At 38.8% G+C, this 18,803-nt stretch overlaps 1 protein-coding gene across 2 annotated transcripts in view; it reads left to right on the forward strand.

The window, feature by feature from the left end:
• TLK2 (tousled-like kinase 2) overlaps positions 1 to 18,803 on the forward strand; it is a 158,007-nt gene that overhangs the window by 73,730 nt on the left and 65,474 nt on the right. For both annotated transcript variants that reach the window (XM_006833556.1, XM_006833555.1), the window contains one exon: positions 9,373 to 9,540. In XM_006833556.1, the coding sequence (XP_006833619.1) occupies positions 9,373 to 9,540 (168 nt within the window). The remainder of the gene's footprint in view (positions 1 to 9,372; positions 9,541 to 18,803) is intronic.

The raw sequence follows: 18,803 nt of genomic DNA on the forward strand, positions 1-18,803 counted from the left end.
TAAACAAAAGAAAAGATATTTAATTATGTAGTTGATTCATTGTTCGTCTTTTTCTGCTAGATTGTGAATCCCATGAGAGCGGGGTTTTGTCTTCTTTACAGTGTTTCCTTCTCTTACAGTACTTAACACATAAATGTTTCAGACAAAGAAGAAGTAGTCTTGTTCAATTTTCAGTCTGTTGTTATGTGCCATTGAGTTGATTCTGACTCATAGTGATCTGTCCGACAGAGTAGAGCTGTCCTTAGTGGTTTCCTAGGCTATGATTTTATGAGAGCAGATTCCAGGTCTTTTTTCCCAAGGAGTGACTGGTTGGTTTGAATCACTGTTTTGATTGGCAGCCACTTAACCATTGTGCCACCCATACTCGGTCTGTGGTACATGTGTATGTATAAAACTGATTGTTGGAAGAGAAGAATGGATGGGTAAAGAAATGCATTAGCCTTTATGCTCATAAGTGATTATTTTATATTTTTTTATTGTTAAATATAACAATACAAAAAGTACATAAAACATGAACATTTTAATGTAGGAGTTGACAAACTATAGCCCAAGTCCCATGAGCTAAGAATGAAATTTAGATTTTTAAGGGGTTGTGGAAATAAAAAGGAGCTTTAATGGCGTGGCACAGTGGGTTAATGCGCTGGACTGCGAGGCCAGTTTGAACTGCAAGGTCAGCAAGTTAAGCTCACCAGCTGCTCCTTGGAAACCCTATAGAGGGTCACTATGAGTCAGAATTGACTGGATGGCACTTAACAACAGTGGCTCTGTAGGATAAGCACTGGACTGTTGACCACAAGGTTGGCAGTTGAAACCCATCAGCACCTCTGCCGCTTTCTGCTCCTATAAAGACTTACAGCCTCGGAAACCCTATACAGGGTTGCTATGAGTTGTAATCAACTTAATGGCAGTGGGGTTGGGTTTTTCCCCCCATTTGGTAGAAACAAAGACGACTAAATGATAAAGATGATAGGTGGCCTTCAAAGGCTAAAATATTTACTGTGTAGCCTTTCACGAAGTAAGTTTCTAGAAAATTATTACTACATTAACATTCTTAATATTTTACTTAGGTACAGAAGTAAAATATTTCCAACATATGTTGGAAATCTTTATGTTCTTCCCTTATCAAAATCCTTCCCATAACACTATTCACATTTCTGTGATCATCACTGGCTTTTCCTTATCGCTTGACTATCTATGTATATATGTATCTTTCAACAAAATTGTTAAGTTTTGTTCATCATAATGGTTAATTATATTTTCTAATCTTCAGCTGTTTGCTCTGTCAGTCCCTTAAGAGGGTTGTACATGTCTCAGTAATTACTATGATTGTGGGGAAAGTGAGAGTTGTCTGCTTTGTCATGTATTTTTGTTAATTTGTGCTTTGTCAATTTAGAGCCTATGTTATTAGACCCATTTTGCACTATTTATTTAGATTTATGTACATTGACTTCTTTGTGCATTCCATTTTTTCATTGTAGACCTTCCATCTACAGTCACTTTCCTTTAGTATTCCTTTTTGCTGTCTCCTAATTCTGTTGGGGATTAACTCTGTTGGCTTTTTTTGCTAAAATAACTTGTATGTAGTTCTTATTCTTGAATGATATTTTTACTATGTATATTTCCAAATGGTAATTTTTTTTTTCTTTTAACACAAATATACCATTACCATATTTGGGCATTTCTAACTCCAGGTCTTTGTACATTTTGTTATATAATCTTTGACAAAATGTGCAAAGATCTGGAATTAGAACACCAAAAGGGAAGAACATACTCAGCATTTTTTAAGCTAAGGGAGTTGGGGGAAAATTTCAAGCCTCGACTTTTGTTATTGAAGGATTCTATGGGCAAAATATTCAATGATGAAGAAAGCATCAAAAGAAGATGGAAGTAATACAGAGTCACTGTACCAAAAAGAAATGGTCAATATTCAACCATTTCAAGAGGTAGCATATGATCAAGAGACAATGATCCTGTAGGAAGAAGTCCAGTGTGCATTGAAATCATTGGCAAAGATCAAGGTGTACCAGGAATTGATGGAATACAAATTGAAATCTTTCATCAAAGTGATGCGGCACTCGAGGCACTGACTTATCTTTGCCAAGAAATTTGGAAGACAACTACCTGGTCAATTGACTGGAAGAGATCTGTGTTTGTGCCCATTCCAAAGAGAGCTGGCCCAATGAAATGCGGAAATCATTGGACAATATCATTGATATCCCATGAGAATAAAGTTTTACTAAAGATAGTACGGAAATGGCTGCCACCATAGGTTGACAGAGAACTCCCAGAGGTTCAGGCCGATTTCAGAAGAGGACGTGGAACGAGGAATATTATTGCTGACGTCAGATGAATCTTGGCTGAAAGCAGAGAATACCAGAAAGTTGCTTGCCTATGTTTTATTGACTATGCAAGCCTTTCAGTTGCATGGATCATGACAAGCTATGGACAACATTGTGAAGTATGAGTATTCCAGAGCACTTAGTTATGCTCATGAGAAACCTGTACATAGACCAAGAGGCAGTTGTTCAAACAAAACAAGGGAACACCAAATGGTTTAAAATTAGGAAAGGTGTGTGTCAAGGTTGTATCCTTTCACCATACTTATTCAATTTGTATGCTGAACAAATAATCCAAGAAGCTGAATTATATGAAGACAAATGTGGTGTCAGGGTTGAAGGAAGACTCTAAACAACCTGTGATATACAGGTGGTACAACTTGGCTTGCTGAATGTGAAAAGGACTTAAAATACTTTATGATAAAGATCAAAGACCACAACCTTTGGTATGGGTTGCATCTCAATGTAAAGAAAGCAGAATCTTCACCACTGGACCAATAAATAGCATACATATAAATGGATAAAAGATTGAAGCTGTCAACGTTGATTCATTTTGCCTGGATCAACCATCAACACACATGGTAGCAGCAGTCAAGAAATCAAACAATGTATTGCATTGGGCAAATCTGCTGCACAGACCTCTTGAAAGTGTTGAAGAGCAAAGATGTCAGTTTGAGGACTAAGGTACGCCTGACGCCAGCCATGGTATTTTCAGTAATCTCATATGCATGTGAAAGTTGGGTAATGAATAAGGAAGACCGTGGAAGAATTGATGCTTTTGAGTTATGGTGTTTTAGGAGAATATTGAAAATACCATGGGCTGCCAAAAAACAAATAGATCTGTGTTAGAAGAAATGCAGCCAGAGTGCTTCTTGGAAGCCATGATAGCCAGACTTTGTCTCTCATACTTAAGTCATATTGTCAGAAGGGACTAGTCCCTGGAGAAGGATATCATGTTTGGTAAAGTTGAAGGGTTGGAGAAAAAGAGGAAGATCCCCAATGAGATGGATTGCCACAGTGGCAGTATCAGTGGGCTCTCACGTAGCAATGATTGTGAGGTTGGCCCAGGATCAGGCAGTGTTTCATTCTGTTGTGCGTAGAGTCGTTGTGAGTTGATACTGACTCAATGGCACCTAACAACAACAGTCTTTTGGCTCCCAATGTTACTTTTCAGAAATCAGCTTTTATTTACCTGCTGTTTCTTGTATTTGCTCTTTTTCATTGGCTTTTAAAAAAATCTTTATCTTTGATGATCTACTGTATCACTATGATATGTCTTTCTGTTTCTCCTGTTTGAAATTTGATGAGTTTTTGGAATCAATTCATTAGTGTCTTTAACCAATTCTGGATAATTATTAGACTTTGTCTCTTCAAATATTTTATCTGTTTTATATTCTTTTATCATTGTGTCTGTTTTTTGTATTTTCTATCTCTTTTTGTTTCATTCTGGATTTCTCCTTGCCTTTCAGTTCCAAATTCTCTGTTTAGTTATGCCTGATGTATTGCTGCTGTTGTTAAAGTGTAGTCAAGTGAGTTCCAACTCAGAATGACTGTATAGAGTTTTCAAGTACTGGCTGGTAGATTTGAACCGCCTATCCTGCAGTTAGCATTCCAGTGCTTTTCCTACAGCGCCACACCAAGATCTGATTTAACCCCACTGAATTCTTTATTTGGGTTATTGTGTTGTTTTTTCAAATATGTTAGCTCACTTTTTGCTTGTTTTTTAGTTCTTTGTTTCCTGCTCGTATTTTCAAGCCTTTTATTTTTTAAAACCTTATACACATAACTTTTATAATCTGTGATAACTCTGGCATCTGAATTTTAAACAATCTGTTCTGGCTTTTTCTTGTTTCTCCTAGTTGTTGCTCATGACTGTTTTTTCATGCTTCATGATTTTTTTTTTTTTTTTTTTGCCTTTAAGTTTTATTTATTTTGTTGTTAAGAATACAAAAAGCATATGCCAGTTCAGTAGTTTTTGCGTGAATAGTGACATAGTTGGCGTTCTACGAATTGTGCAACCGTTCTCCCCCTTTTCTGAGTTTGTCTTCCCTCATGAATATAAGCTCACTGCTTCTTAAGGTTCCTATCGAATCTCTTGAGTTGGTGTCAATTTGATCCCACGTAGATATTTCAAAAAAGTACATAATGCTCCAGACAGACCTTTTTAAAACTCTTGTTGTTCGGTTGTTAGGTGTTGTTCTAATTCATAACAGCCCTGTATACAACAGAAGACAGCACTGCCCAGTCCTGTACCATTCTCACAATCAGTGTTTTGTATTCTTTTTTCTTGTTAAGCTGCTGTTCAGTTTTAGAAGACTCAGGTGATATTTTTGGTTTATGGTTTAAAGATTATTTTAGGGCAATAGTTTTAGGGGTTCATTTATCCTCTATGGCTCCAGAAAGTCTAGAATCCATTAGAATGTTAAATTCTGTTCTATATTTTCCCGTTCTTGATTAGAATTCTTCTGTGTAACCTTTGATCAAATCATCAGTAATGATTATAGTTCAGTAGTTTTGATTGTGTGTGGTTCATTGTTCTTAAAATTTTTTCTGTGAGGTTTCTTTGAGGTTTAGGATGATATGGTATTTTTATCTGGTGAGAATTTTTGTTTGCCTCTGCTGAATGCCTAGAGATTTTACCAATTCAAACTACATTAACTAAACTTACGGCTTGTATTTCGTTTGGTTTGTTTTAACTACCCAAGCAATTTTGTATGGATTATGTTAATGTTTCTCAGAGGAACAACTTTTCCTCTTCTTCTTACAACCAAAGTAGCTCTTTCAGACCTATGGGAGGAGGGAACATTTTCTTCTGGTTTATACTTTCCCTTAGAGCGTAGCCCTGTGAAGATCCAGCTTGAAATGGGAAGGTTTTTTTATTGAACCCTCTGCCTTATGTGGCCATTGGCCTGTGACTATCCCTTATGCTCCGTGTTGTTGTTAAGTGCTTTCAAGTCAATTCTGACTCATAACCATGTCCAGGGTTTCCAAGGATCAACTGGTAGCTATGAACCAGCAACCTTGTGGCTAGTGCTTAGCCTGTAGTGCCACATAAGGACTTCCATGGTACCCTGGAAATGGAAATTCAGGATCTTCAGGTGCCTTTAGGACTTGTAGGTCCTTCTGACAGTGCCTTTGTGGTACCGTGGGTATGCATTCACTGCTGAGTCTTTCTTTAGCGGCTCTAGGACTAGAAAAGATCTGGTAATCCACTGTTGGGGGTGCCCTGGTGGTACAGTGGTGAAGTGATAGGCTTCTAACTGAAAGGTCGGTTCTTTGAACCTGTGATCTGCTCTGTGGGAAAGATGTGGCAATCTGCTTCTTAAAGATTACAGCCTTAAAAACCTTATAAACACAAACCAAACCCACCACCATGATGGAGTTCCAACTCATAGTAACCCTATCTATATAGGATATCTGAGAATATAAATCTTTATATGGGAGCTGGATGTTTATCTTTCTCCTGTGGAGAAGCTGATGGGCTTGAACTCACGACCTTGTGGTTAACAGTCCAATGCCTGCCTAACTCCAGGTTTCCTTGGGACAGTTCTACTGTATGCTGTAGAGTCACCATGAGTTGGAATTGACTTAACAACATGCTTTTTTTCTTAATTGAAGCGTGAGCAACATGCTGCTTTTACCTTGTGTTCCTAATTTCCCCTAGACTACTTTAGATTTTGCCTTTCGTATCTCCAGATCTCTACTATATATCAACACTTAAGTGCTTTAAGTATCTTTTCTTATTTTGCCTGACTTTATCATTGTTTTCCAAGGGAAGGTTGGCTTAGATATCCTAATCTACTTTATTTCCTGAAATACTTTAAAATCTTTAAGCCTTTACAAATGTGCATTGAATAGATGACAAAATTAATACTTTTTGTATTGCAACAGTAATGTTTTCCTGATTTAGTATTAGCTTCATAGATTCAGTCTCCCAAGAAGTGAAAATATCATTGTGAATGGATATCGTGTGTTTTGGAGATGGAATTGAAACTGTTGAATTTGATGGGGTGTGAGTATTAATTAGTCTTGAGGAGGAGGACTGTACTTGATAAAGTACTAAGCTAAATTCCTTTCTCAGAATAATTTTGATCAGCTTAATTTGATTGATACTGTTAATTTTTCCTGCAAAAGTACACACATGCTGATATGAAATTATAATTCAGAAATGGTAAAATAGAAAGTCCTTCCAAAAGAACTACTATTAGAGTCTAATGGGCAAGTGTTTCCTCAACTTTTTCTGCATGTATATTTATAGATTACTTCATTTCCATTTTTTAAAAATTTTAATATCCTGTAAACATCTATTCTGTAAGCAATATTGTAATAAATATCCTTGTACATATATTTGTACTTACACATTTTCCCCCCTTGGGGTAAATTATGTACCAAGTCAAAAAATAGACTAATTTGATAATATCATAACATAAATTCCTAAAAGGTTATCAGCAGTTTGAAAATGTCAGTTTCTGAACACCCTGGTAATATCAAACTTTATTATTGTAGTATTTGCTGGTGTATTAGGGGGGCACAGAACTCTTTTAACTTTATTAGTGATATGAAACATTTCTTCATATGTTTAGTGGACTTTAGGATTTCTCTTTTAATGCCATTTAGTACTTAGTTTTTGTTCTCTAATAGAGTATTTTTGTAAGGATGGGCAGCTGCTCATTATTAAGATTGCTGATTTGTTGTCATTTATATTGTAAACTTTTTGTCTGTAGTTTGAATTTTGTAGAAGTAAAATTTGAATTAGTCAAATTTTCAGTGTTTTTCATTATGCCATAAAGGTGTGCTATTCTTAAATGCTCTTGTGTGGTTTGGTTATAATGTCATGTTGAAAGTGTCCTTTACCACCAAGAGGTTATAAAAACATATTTTTGTTTTATAATTTTGATTATGATAGCAAGGTAGGAAGCTACTCCCCCCCTCCCCACTATCTTTTGTTTTGAAACGTACTTCAGTCACAAATTATATATCTGTATGTGATTTGTGTATGTATATGGGTCTGTTTCTGGATTGTTTGTTTTGTGCCATTGACTGATTTGTTTGCTCCTACACATTGGAGTCCTGGTATGATGTTGTAGGATAAGCACTGGACTACTAAGCCACAAGGTTGGCAGTTCAAACCCACCAACCACTCCTTGGAAACCCTATACAGGGTCTCTATGATTTGGAACCAACTCAACGGCACTTAACAACAACAAACCAGTATTTCACTGTTTTAAGTAATACAGCTTTATTGTTTGTTTTGATATCTGGTCAAGTTTCTCTGAAAGTCTTTTATCAAAAATAATATGACTAATTTTAATTATTTTTACATGTGAGCCTCAGAATTAACTGGTGAGTTTCCCCCTGCAAAAAAAGCCAACTTCCAAATATAAACAAGCACAAGAACTCCCTGGGAGTGGGTTTTAAAGAAAGCCAGTTACATCTTTACTAATTCGCATCCAGGAACAAGCCAGTCTCATGTAATTTCAGTCATCTTTTATAGCCTCTAGTGTAGCGATGATTTTTCCTCATATGTACAGGGTTTTCTCAAATATGTTACAGATTTTTTTTTTTCTCTTTTCTATTTTAAATCTGCTTTTTCGCCCCATTTCATGTTCTAATTGATTATATTCAATTATTGTTATTATGTGGGAAAACTATTGGTTTTAACATACTACTCTTGTATTTGTCCATCTTATTGAACTCTTAACTTGTAGCAGTTTTTCCATTTATTTGCTTGGTTTCCTTTGTGAATAGTTATATCATCCTAAAATGACACTTCTATATTTCTAAATATTTATATTACATTTTTCTTGTCTAAAATGTCTATAATGTTAAATGATTGTGAAATTAATGTGGTATCCTAATCTAGTTCATAATGTTCATATAATTAATACATTTTAGTGTTCTGTTAATTATGACATTTATATTGATTTCTAGAAACAAGCTCCAAAAATGAAACAAAATTTTTTGCTGTATTAAAGACAAATACTTCAGTTTTTTTAAAGTGTTGCCCACAATGTGCAAACCTGCTTTGGTATCTGTGGGAAGAATCATGCTGTTTTTCCTCCTAATATTAATATATCAGTAGATTTGTTAATAATCTGTCCTAACACTTCTAGAATAAAGCATACATGATTATGGCATTTTATTTATATTACGCTGTGTTGTTGTGATTAAGTGCTGTCGAGTTGCTTCTAACTCATAGCAACCCCATACAGGATTTCTAAGGAGTGCCTAGTGGGTTTGAACCTCTGACCTTTTGGTCCAGTGCTTATCCAGTATAACATACCAGGACTTCTTATGTACTGTAGATCTTGTTTGATTTTTTTGTATATTTATTTTAGCTTTTTGTATTTAAATCCTGGTGTGCGGTGCTATAAGATAAGCACTGGACTGCTTAACCACAAGTTTGGTCATTCAAACTCACCAGCTGCTCTCCAGAAACCCTATACAGGGTCGCTATGGGTCGGAACTGACTCAGTGGCACTTAATAGCAACAAATAGTGTTATGGAAGTAGAATTGACATTGAAGTAAGCTTTAACTTTTAACTAACTATAAATGTCTTCATCTTCATTTACCTGTAAGGTGGAAATGATGTTTGCTGTGTCGGTTTGAAGGTATTATAAGGTTGATTTGTTAAACTCTACGAAGTAATCTGCAAATTCAGAGTTATGTAAATACAGAAACATTAAAATCTGTTTGCAGAGATTGTTGTTGTTAAGTGCCCTTGAGTCAGTCCTGACCCATAGTGACCCTGTGTAGGGTTTCTGAGGAGTGACTGGTGAGCTTGTACTGCCAACGTTGCAGTTCATACCATAACCCACAGCACCATACCAGGACTCCAGTTTGCAGAGCTTAAGTATGGTTTATTAATCCAAGTTCATAGATAGATTATATACTCCAGTGATAATGCTCCATAATTGTTTTAATAAAGTCCCTCATCTTATATTTTATAACTTGTGTTTTATTCCGTCACATGTTTTGGCAGTACCTAGCTTCTCTTTCTTTTGTAATTTGTGTGTTTTCTTTCATGTTTTCCAGCGGCGAGTAGAGCAGCCCCTTTATGGTTTAGATGGCAGTATTGCAAAGGAGGCACCAGAGGAGCAATCTGCCTTGCCAACCTTGATGTCAGTGATGCTGGCCAAACCTCGGCTTGACACGGAGCAGCTGGCACAAAGGGGAGCTGGCCTCTGCTTCACATTTGTCTCAGTAAGTGCTTTATCTCACAGCGCTACACCAGAACTCCATCAGAAACCCTATACAGGGTCACTACGAGTCAGAACCAACTTGATGGCACTTAGCAACAGCAATAATCTTAATGTGACTAATCTTCTCCTGTGAAGTTTTGGTGTGTTCGTACCACTGAACTTTCAGTTAGCAGAGCACTTAACCACTTCACCACTAGGGCTCCAGAGCAAGGATGTCATTGCTAAATCCAATAATCAGATCTCATTCAAAGTGATCCAGCAGTCACAGATCTTGTCTGACCACATACTCTTCGTACGTGGCTTTGACTTTCTTGGGTCTACATTTCCAGCTCTCTACACACTGGAGTGCTCTAAATCCAGTCTTCAAACTCCTGATTCTACTCATTCTCAATGTAATTTCATCTAGTTTTTTCCCTTTAATTATCACCTTTGTCTTAGTGGTGGTGGTTATGTGCCATGAAGTTGGTTCCGACTGAAGAGTGACCCTACATAGGGTTTCCAAGGCTGTATATCTTTATGGGAGAAGAAAGCCTCATCTTTCTTCTGCAGAGCTGCTGATCATTTCAGATCTGAGATTAGCAGCCCAACTCGTAACCACTACGCTACCAGAGCTATGTCCAGAGGCCTCCAAAATTTGTATCTCCAACCCACAGCCTTACTGTCAATTCCATTCCTGTGTAGTTGCTTTCATAAAAAGTTACATAAAAGTTAATCTCCTTTATGTCTAGTCAGTGTATAAAATTTAACGTATCCCAACAAAACTCATTTTGCTCCAACTCTAAACATCTTTCTGTCACAGCTTATCCCACATTTGAGTAGTTGGCAACTGATTCCTCATTGTTTCAGATGACACACCGTGGAGTCATTCTTGTCTCTTCTCTTTATTTTGTACTCCAAATTCAAATTCCTCTGCAAACCCTGTTAATTTTACTTTCTAAAGGAGCTCTGGTAGCGTAGTGGTTACGAATCGGGCTGCGAACAGCAAGGTCACCAGTTCGAAACTACCAGCTGCTCCGTGGGAGAAAGATGAGGCGTTCTGCTCCTGTAAAGATTTACAACCTCAGAAACCCTGTGCAGGGTCGCTGTGAGTTGGAACCGACTCCACGGCACATAACAACAAATGCATTCAGAATTCTACCATTTATAACTGCTGCAAAAACCTTGTGGGAGTCATGTCTGACTTCCCCTGCCTTCACAAGGGTTTAAAAGAATCAAACTCAAAACTAGCCCGAGGCCATTTCCTGTGACGCAGAGGTCAGACATGCTTCCAGCCTACAACCTTCCTTACCCTATTCTGATACCAACCATTCCTCCTCCCTCATTCTGTTTTACATCTAGGTTTGATAAGCCACTGCAATGGCCACCCAGAACTCATAACAATACCCTGATTATGGCGTTTATTTAGGGAAGTGAACAGGGTACAATTTGGGATCAAAAAGCTCAGAACGTAGTAGTTTTATACCTACCTCTCCTCTGCCATATTGCAGGCACGTCTCATTCTTAGGCCTCTCAGCCATGTGGTCCCTTGGCCTCTGCTCTTTTAACCAGTGTGTGAGTGCTCAAAGGGTACATTCTTCAAGCCAGTCTCCTGCCCATAGGCACTCAGCTTTACTCAGTCCATTGCCTAGAGCCTGAAGCTGCTCTGGTCTCCATACCATCACCTCTGCCGTGTCTTTAGGTAGGGATGTCATGCTTTGCTCATGCTCTTCCTTCTTGTTGGTCCAGGGATCTTCTATCTCTGCTTCTGGGAGTTGGCTTCTTTTAAGCCTAGCTGGAGGACAAAACTAACCAATCCCAGCCCTTAAGAGTCCTGTATACCTTATTTATTATTTGCATTACCCACATGGTGGTGGAAATAAAGAAGACTTTGGATAGGAAAGCCATATCAAATAAATTCAAGGCATCACAACCACCTTACTCACTACCACTCAAGTCTAAACCACTGTTGTTCCCCCCCCCACACACACAACATTATTGTAGTGGCCTTGTGGCCTCCTACTTGAATTTCTTGGTTCCACCTTTGTTTCTTAAGGAGCTCTGGTAGCGTAGTGGTTACGAATCGGGCTGCTAACCTCAAGGTTGGCCATTCGAAACTACCAGCCATTACTCGGGAGATAGATGAGGCTTTCTGCTCCCGTAAAGATTTACAGCCTCGGAAACCCTGTGCAGATTTGCTATGAGTCGGAATCGACTCCACGGTACTTAACAACAACAACAACCTTTGTTTCTTTTTCATCTGTTCTCAATACAGTAGAGTGATCTTATTGGAACATAAGTTAAACTGCCACTGCCCTGCTCAAAATAGCCCTGTGGCTCCAAAAAAGTCATAATCCCTAAAATGGTCCACAAGGTTCTGCATAATCTAGTCCCCAATCCTGACATCTCTTACTGCATGTCCCTCCCATCTCTGGTCTGTGCCTATATGTACTCCATGAGAGAGGGCTACCCTGACCACGCTGTTTAAAGCTGGGGCTCCTCCCTTCCTACTCTCACATATTGTCTAGCTTCTACATATTGTCTGCTTTGCTGTTCCCCATAGCTCTTATATGAAATGTAAGTTCCATCAAGTCAAAGATACTGCTTTGTACTTCAAAAAGTTCATGGAAAAAATAAGTTAGCTTTGGTCAACTTTCTCGAAACACTCTCATAAGCTACTGTTACTAGTCTGTGGTGCTTCAGACAGTCAGCAAGGAAAATACTCTGAGCATCCCAAAACCTGTTGCTTGACCAATCCACTATTGTTTTGACTGGGCCGATTATACTTCTTGGTGGTGGTGTTGTGTTAATTGCTGTCGTACCGACTGTCATGTATAGCGACTCTTTATAGGGTTTCTGAGGAGTGGCTGTCAAGTTTGAACAGCCAGCCTTGCAGTCCAGTGCTTATCCTACAACACCACGCCAGTTAATTGATTGTGCTTTGCCTCCAGGATCATACTGGTAAAGCCATGTTTTGTCTTCTAAAAACCATGTTACAGTTCTTTAGGTTCTTGGTCTTACTTGTTTAAAATTTCCATTGAAAGCTCTGCTCTTTTCTACAGTTGATCTGGGTGCAATGGTTTGGAACTCATCCACCAGGAAGCTTGCTCGATTTTCATATTTCAGTCAGTCAGAATTATGGAAATAGAAGCAGTTGAGATGTCTATGGTGTTGGCTATTATTTCTGCTTTTAATCATTGTTGTTGCTAAGTGCTGACGAGTCGCTTCCGACTCAGACTGGCCCTGTTTCAGTTTTCTGAGGAGCGGCTAGTATGTTTGAACCTTCAACCGTGCAGTTCAAACCAACCCTGCCGTCCACTGGTTATCCTATAGCGCAATGAACAAGATTCATTTTTTCCTCTCAAATTGATGTGGATGGTTGCAGGTTTATTTTCAACATTGTCTCATCCTGTCTTCTGGTGATTTCTCTGGGGCCTTGTCCCCATAATCTTTTCATAAAACATAAGTGATTTTGCCATTCTTCCACTCAGGCATCACCATAAATTTGATGTTTGTTCTTGAGTCAGTTTTATCAGAATTTATGTAGCTTTGATATAAAGCCTCTTTTCCATCTGTTTTATCCTTCTTAGTGCCTCAAACTGGATCCTGTTCATGTATAACAAGTTAGTATATTGAGTTTATTTTGGTGCAAAAAAAATTTGAAATTCCTTGCATAGTTTTTGTATAATACACATTTTCCATGAACTTTTTGAAGAACCTCTCATATTCTTGCTATTAGATCCTTACAGAGGAGTGATTTGCAAACATTTTCTCCACTTCTTCTGTCTTTTTGCTTTAATAGTTTTCTTTAAAGCGCAAAGATTTTTATTTTGATGATTCTGGTTTATCTGTAATTTCTTTTGTTCCTTGTGCTTTTGTTGTCGTATCTGAGGAAGCTTTGCTTAACACAAGGTAACAAAAATTTGCTCCTATACTTTCTGCTTAGAGTTTTTATAGTTCTTGATCCATTTGAGTTAGTTTTTGTATATGGTGTGAGGTATAGTTCCAGCATAATTTGTATGTGGATAGCCAGTGTTCCATAACATTGAAAAGATTATCCATTCCCATTGAATTTCTTTGCACATCTTTAAAAAATCAGTTGACTGCAAAGTAAGAGTTCAACTTCTGCACTCTTCAGTTCTAATACAGTGATGTATATGAGGGAACTTAAGAAACTTAGAGAAAAATGGAATGAAAAAGTAGTGGATGTTTTCTGTGAACTTTTAAAAGTCCCTTCAAATGTCTGTCCTATTAGTACCACACTATCTTGATTACTGTAAGTTCGTTATAAGATTTAAAATTGGGAAATTTGATTCCTCCGACTTTGTTCTTCAAGATTTGTTTAACTACTCTGCATCTCTTATCATTTCCATTAGCTTTAATTTCTGCAATAAAGGGCAGCTGGTATGTCTGACATGAGCCCAAACCTAAAACCCACTGCCATCAGTTCGATTCTGACTCAGAGTGCCTTAGTAGGACAGAATAGACAGCTGCTTAGGCCTTCCAAGACTATAAATATTTACAGGGACAGACAGCTTTATCTGTCTTCCACTGAGCAGTTGGTGTTTGAACTGCTGAATTTTTACTTAGCAGCCCAAGTGCCCACCACAGTGCCACTAGGGCTGCTTCTGCCATCAAACAGTGACTTCAGAAATGTGATGAAGGCTCCATGAGACTGAAGCCAGAGATGGGCAGCTGCATTGGTAGGAGCAAGGAGTTTACTTTATTAGGGGATTTGCATACAAGGCAGGTCCTAGGAAGCAGCAGGATCACTTCACTTCTCCACACCCGCTAGTGGGAACCAGAGATTTTTATGGCTTTGATGAACACAGGTGATTCTATGCCCGGAATTTAGGACCTCCAAGGCCACCCTAGCATAAGCTACATAGGAGTAATTTAGCGAGTGGAAGTGGGCTGCTGGAAAGCAAGGAGGACCATATTTGGCCTAACAAAGCCTGTTTCAGATTCATAGGATGTTCATAAAGATTGTGCTGCATCTGTACATTAAGTTTGGAAAGTGTTGCTATCTTAATATGTTAAAATATGTGAAGATGAGCTGACTCTCCCTTTATTTGTTGTTACTGTTGTTAAGTGCCATTGAGTCAGTTTCAACTCATAGTGACCCTGTATAGAGTTTTCTAGGAGTGACTGTCAGGTTTGAATTGTCATCTTTGTGGGTAGCAGTCCAGTGCTTATCCTCTTAAATTTTTTCTGTAATGTTTTGCAGTTTTTAGTGTATGCGTTTTGCACTTACTTTGTTGAAATTATTCCTAAGCGTTTTTTTTTTTTTTTTTTTTTTTTTTTTAATGTTTTATTGTGAATTACATGATAGTTTACATGGGGGAACTTTAGTTTTACATTCATTCCATCGTATATCATCTCATTGCCATGGTTCCAATCCCTTCCACGCGTCATCAACCACTCAAAGGGTATATCCCAGAAACCAGCCCCCTACATTTCCCCCTCCTCCCCCCAGTTTCGGCCCATATTCCCTTTCCCTCTCTGGGTCCAGAGTCCCCAGTCGCTTCATCACTCCGCGTCATCATCTCTGCCTCCATCTCAGGCATCTCTGTTTCTCTGGGTAGGGTCCCGCTCTTGGCTCTTCTCCGTTGATGGTCCCAGAGGTCTCCGCTCCTATCCTAGAAATTAAATCACTCCCTTCCTTGTTACACAACTTCTACCTTTGCATTTCCAACCCTCATAGTCCGTCCTGATAAGCATTATTCACTACAGTATCACGAGTTACCCATCTGTATCTCCTTTCATCAGCTCCGCCCAGACAGATTGAATAGTACCTACTGGAGATTCTGCCTTCCGCCATGCTCCCTCGCACTAGGTTCCCTCTTGAAAGCTTGTAAGCCAGTCACTTCGTGCCTTTGTAGCCCCCCTCCCAATTTGAGTATCCAGTGTCCAAGCTGCCTTTCTCCGTCCACTCTGTGTGGGTGTGTGTGTGAATGTTTGTTGCTGTGAGGATTTGTTCCCTCTTTTGAGTCGTTGCTCCATAGGTATAGGTCAAGTTCATCAGACTGTATCAGCTCACTCTTTTTTTTTTTTTTTTTCCCTCTTCTTTCCTCTCCTGGTTGAGCTCCAATCGCCCAGTCATCCGGTCCAGGTCACATGGGTATCATTTGCAAGTGTGGGCGCTGCTATGCATATGTCTTCTCTTCCCGTTAGCCGGTAGCTCCCCTCTCCTCGAGTCCTCCGTGGGCACGCCACTGACTCTGGACCCAAGAGTCCCCAGGTCTCTTCACAATTAAGCGGTTTATTCTTTATGATTTTATTGTAAGTGGAATAATTTTCTTAATTTTATGCAGGATAATTCATTGATGGAGTATAGAAATACAGTGAATTTTATATATTGCTTTTGTACCCTGCAACCTTTTTAGTTTTATTGGTTTTTGCATGTGTGTGTGTATTTCATAGGATTTTCTATATGCAAAATCATGTCATCTGTTAATAGGTGTCATTTTACTCCTTCTTTTCCAATCTGGGATACCTTTTATTTAATTTTTCATGCCCTATTGCCCTGGCCAAAACATCCATTAAAATGCTGAATAAATTTGGTTAGCTGTGAGTTTTTCAAACGTGCCTCTATTAGATTGAGAAAGTTCCCTTTTCTTACTAGTTTGTTAATGTTTTTCTTATGAGAATCTGTTGCATTGTGTCAGATACGTTTCCTACATTTATTAAAGTTCATGTATTATTTTGTTCTTCAAGTCTGCAGTATATACCTTTTTTCTCTATTAATAGTGTTTGTCACATGGTAGGCCTTTTTACTTTAAAGATATTTTGTTTGTTTTTTTAAGGAAAATTTGATTGTTTCTTTGATTTTTTTTTTTTTTCTTTACATCAATTATTTTCTTCCTAAAGGTATACTATATAGATATAGGAGTGTCTGTCTTATTCGTATTTCTTAACTTTTCTTTCATATTCTACCTTTGACTTTTTGCTTTATGTTCTGCAAGAAAAATTTCCCCCTAGATTGTTGGTTCTGTTTAACTATGTCCATGTATTATTTAGCTCTTCTATTCAGTTTTTAAATTTTTGATCATTTATTTTGTCAGTTTTTGCTTTCATCTTTTATTTTTATACCTACAGGTATGGTATTATTTTAGTATCATTTTGACTTTTTTTTTTTTTTTTTTAATGTTTTGTTGTGAATTATGTGATAGTTTACATGGGAGAACATTAGCTTTACATTCATCCTATCATATATCGTTTAATTGCTATGGTTATAATCCCTTCCATGCATCATCAACCAACCAATGGGTGTACCCTGCAAACCTGCTCCCCCCCCCCTCAGGTTGTCAGCACACAGCCCCTCTCCTGCTCTGGGTCTAGAGTTCCCAGCTGCTCCATCTCTCCATGTCATTGTTTCTGCCTCCATCTCTGGCATCACTGCTTCCCTGGGTAGGGTCCCACTCTCCGCATTTTGACTATACTTAAAAAATATAATTGTTTATCTGAATTGTCTGTTTCCTCTAGGATCCCATTTTCATTTTGAAGCTTCCATTTCATATGTTGAGTTTTTGGAAATATCTGTTTAGCTTTTTTGGATGAAGGATTAAGGTGATTATGATTTTCTGTTGCTGCCTTGGGTTGTGTACAGTACCACAGTGCTGCTTCTCAGATAGCAGCTTCTGGAGAATGGTAGGGAAGCCTGACTGATCTCTGTAAGTGTCAGGTAATCGCCAAGTAGAAAGACCAACTCTTCCTCTACAAGTACTAAAGTAGTAAAGTAAGCAGAGCAGAGCTCTACTCAGGTGGCTGAATTTCAACCTTGGCAGAGCTGCCTTCCGTTTCCCAGTTGTGGAGGGCACTATTACTGCGCTTTCTTTTTTTCTCTCATCTCCCAGTCATCACATCAAGAGTCCTTCCTTGGATCTACTTATATTTCATCTTTTCATATTTGTGTGTTTAAGAGACCTGTTTTAGTGCTTTAACCTGGGGTCAGAGCAACTTGTCTCCAGACCCTTCAATATATAAGAGGAAATGTCAATAGGAACCCTGTTCGCTAAGATGTTTGAAGTATACACCTTTAATGCCTGATAATTATTCCATGAGTTACTCATGTTTTTTGAATTTCTAACTCTCATTTTGGAACTTTGTAGGGACTCCCTTGAAAAGACCCAATCTCTCTCTCTCCCTCTTCCTCCCCCCCCCCATGAGAGAACATTAGCTTTATATTCATCCTATCATATATTGTTTCATTGCCATGGTTACAGTCCCCTCCATGCATCATCAACCAACCCTACAAGCCTGCCCCCTGGTCATCAGCACACAGCCCCTCTCCCTCCGTAGGTCTAAAGTCCCCAGCGGCTCCATCTTTCCATGTCATCGTCTCTGCCTCCATCTCTGGCATCACTATTTCTCTGGGTAGGGTCCTGCTTTCCACTCTTCTCCCTTGATGGTCCCAGGGATCTCTGCTCCTGGACTGCAAAGTCAATCACTCCCCTTCTTTTGCTGCAAAACATCCACCTTTACATTTCCAACCCTCACAGTCAGTCCTGATAACAATTATTCACTATTGTACCACATGACGGCTGTCCCCATCTCTTTTCATCAGCCCCACCCAGACAGATTGGATACTGCTCAGTAGAGCTTCTACCTTCCTCCATGCCCTCTGGATCTAGGCTTCCTCTTGAAAGCTTGTAAGCCAGTCACTTCTTGCCTTTGTAACCAGCCCCCCCCCCCTCCAATTTTGGATAGCCAATGTCCAAGTTTCCCATTCCTGTCTACTCTGTATATGAAAGGGGTGGGAATGCTCCTTGCTGTAAAGATTTGTTCCCTATTTTGAGCTACTGCATCCATAGGTGTAGGTCAGGTTCATCAAACTGTATCAGATTACTCTTTTTTTTTCTCTGCTCTGATCATCCAGTCATTGAAGCCAGGTCAAGTGGGTATTATCTGCAAGTGTAGTTATTCTTGTGCATATGCCCTCTCTTCTTATCAGCTGGACACTTCACTCTCCACTCTAGTCCTTTATGGCTGTGTCACTGATTTTGGGCCCAAGAGTCCAGGTCTTGCCACACTGCTGGCCAACCAGGTTTCCACCTGGGTTCAGTTGTAGGGCTTAACTCACAGCTTCATTGCTGTTTTTCCCTCACTTCCCCTTATTGGTGGTCACCAATCAGAGTGCATGCTGCTTGTGTATTCCCATTAAATTTTAGTCTTGGAAGGGGTTTCCCCTGAGGGGGCCCTACCTCTTGCCTTGATGTCTCCTGGGCGAGCAACTTGCTTGCTCTTGTAGTAATTGGTCAGGCTGCCATTGTTTTGTATTTTTCCTGT

This window comes from Chrysochloris asiatica, unplaced genomic scaffold (genome assembly GCF_000296735.1).
Source record: "Chrysochloris asiatica unplaced genomic scaffold, ChrAsi1.0 scaffold00007, whole genome shotgun sequence".
NCBI lineage: Eukaryota > Metazoa > Chordata > Mammalia > Afrosoricida > Chrysochloridae > Chrysochloris > Chrysochloris asiatica.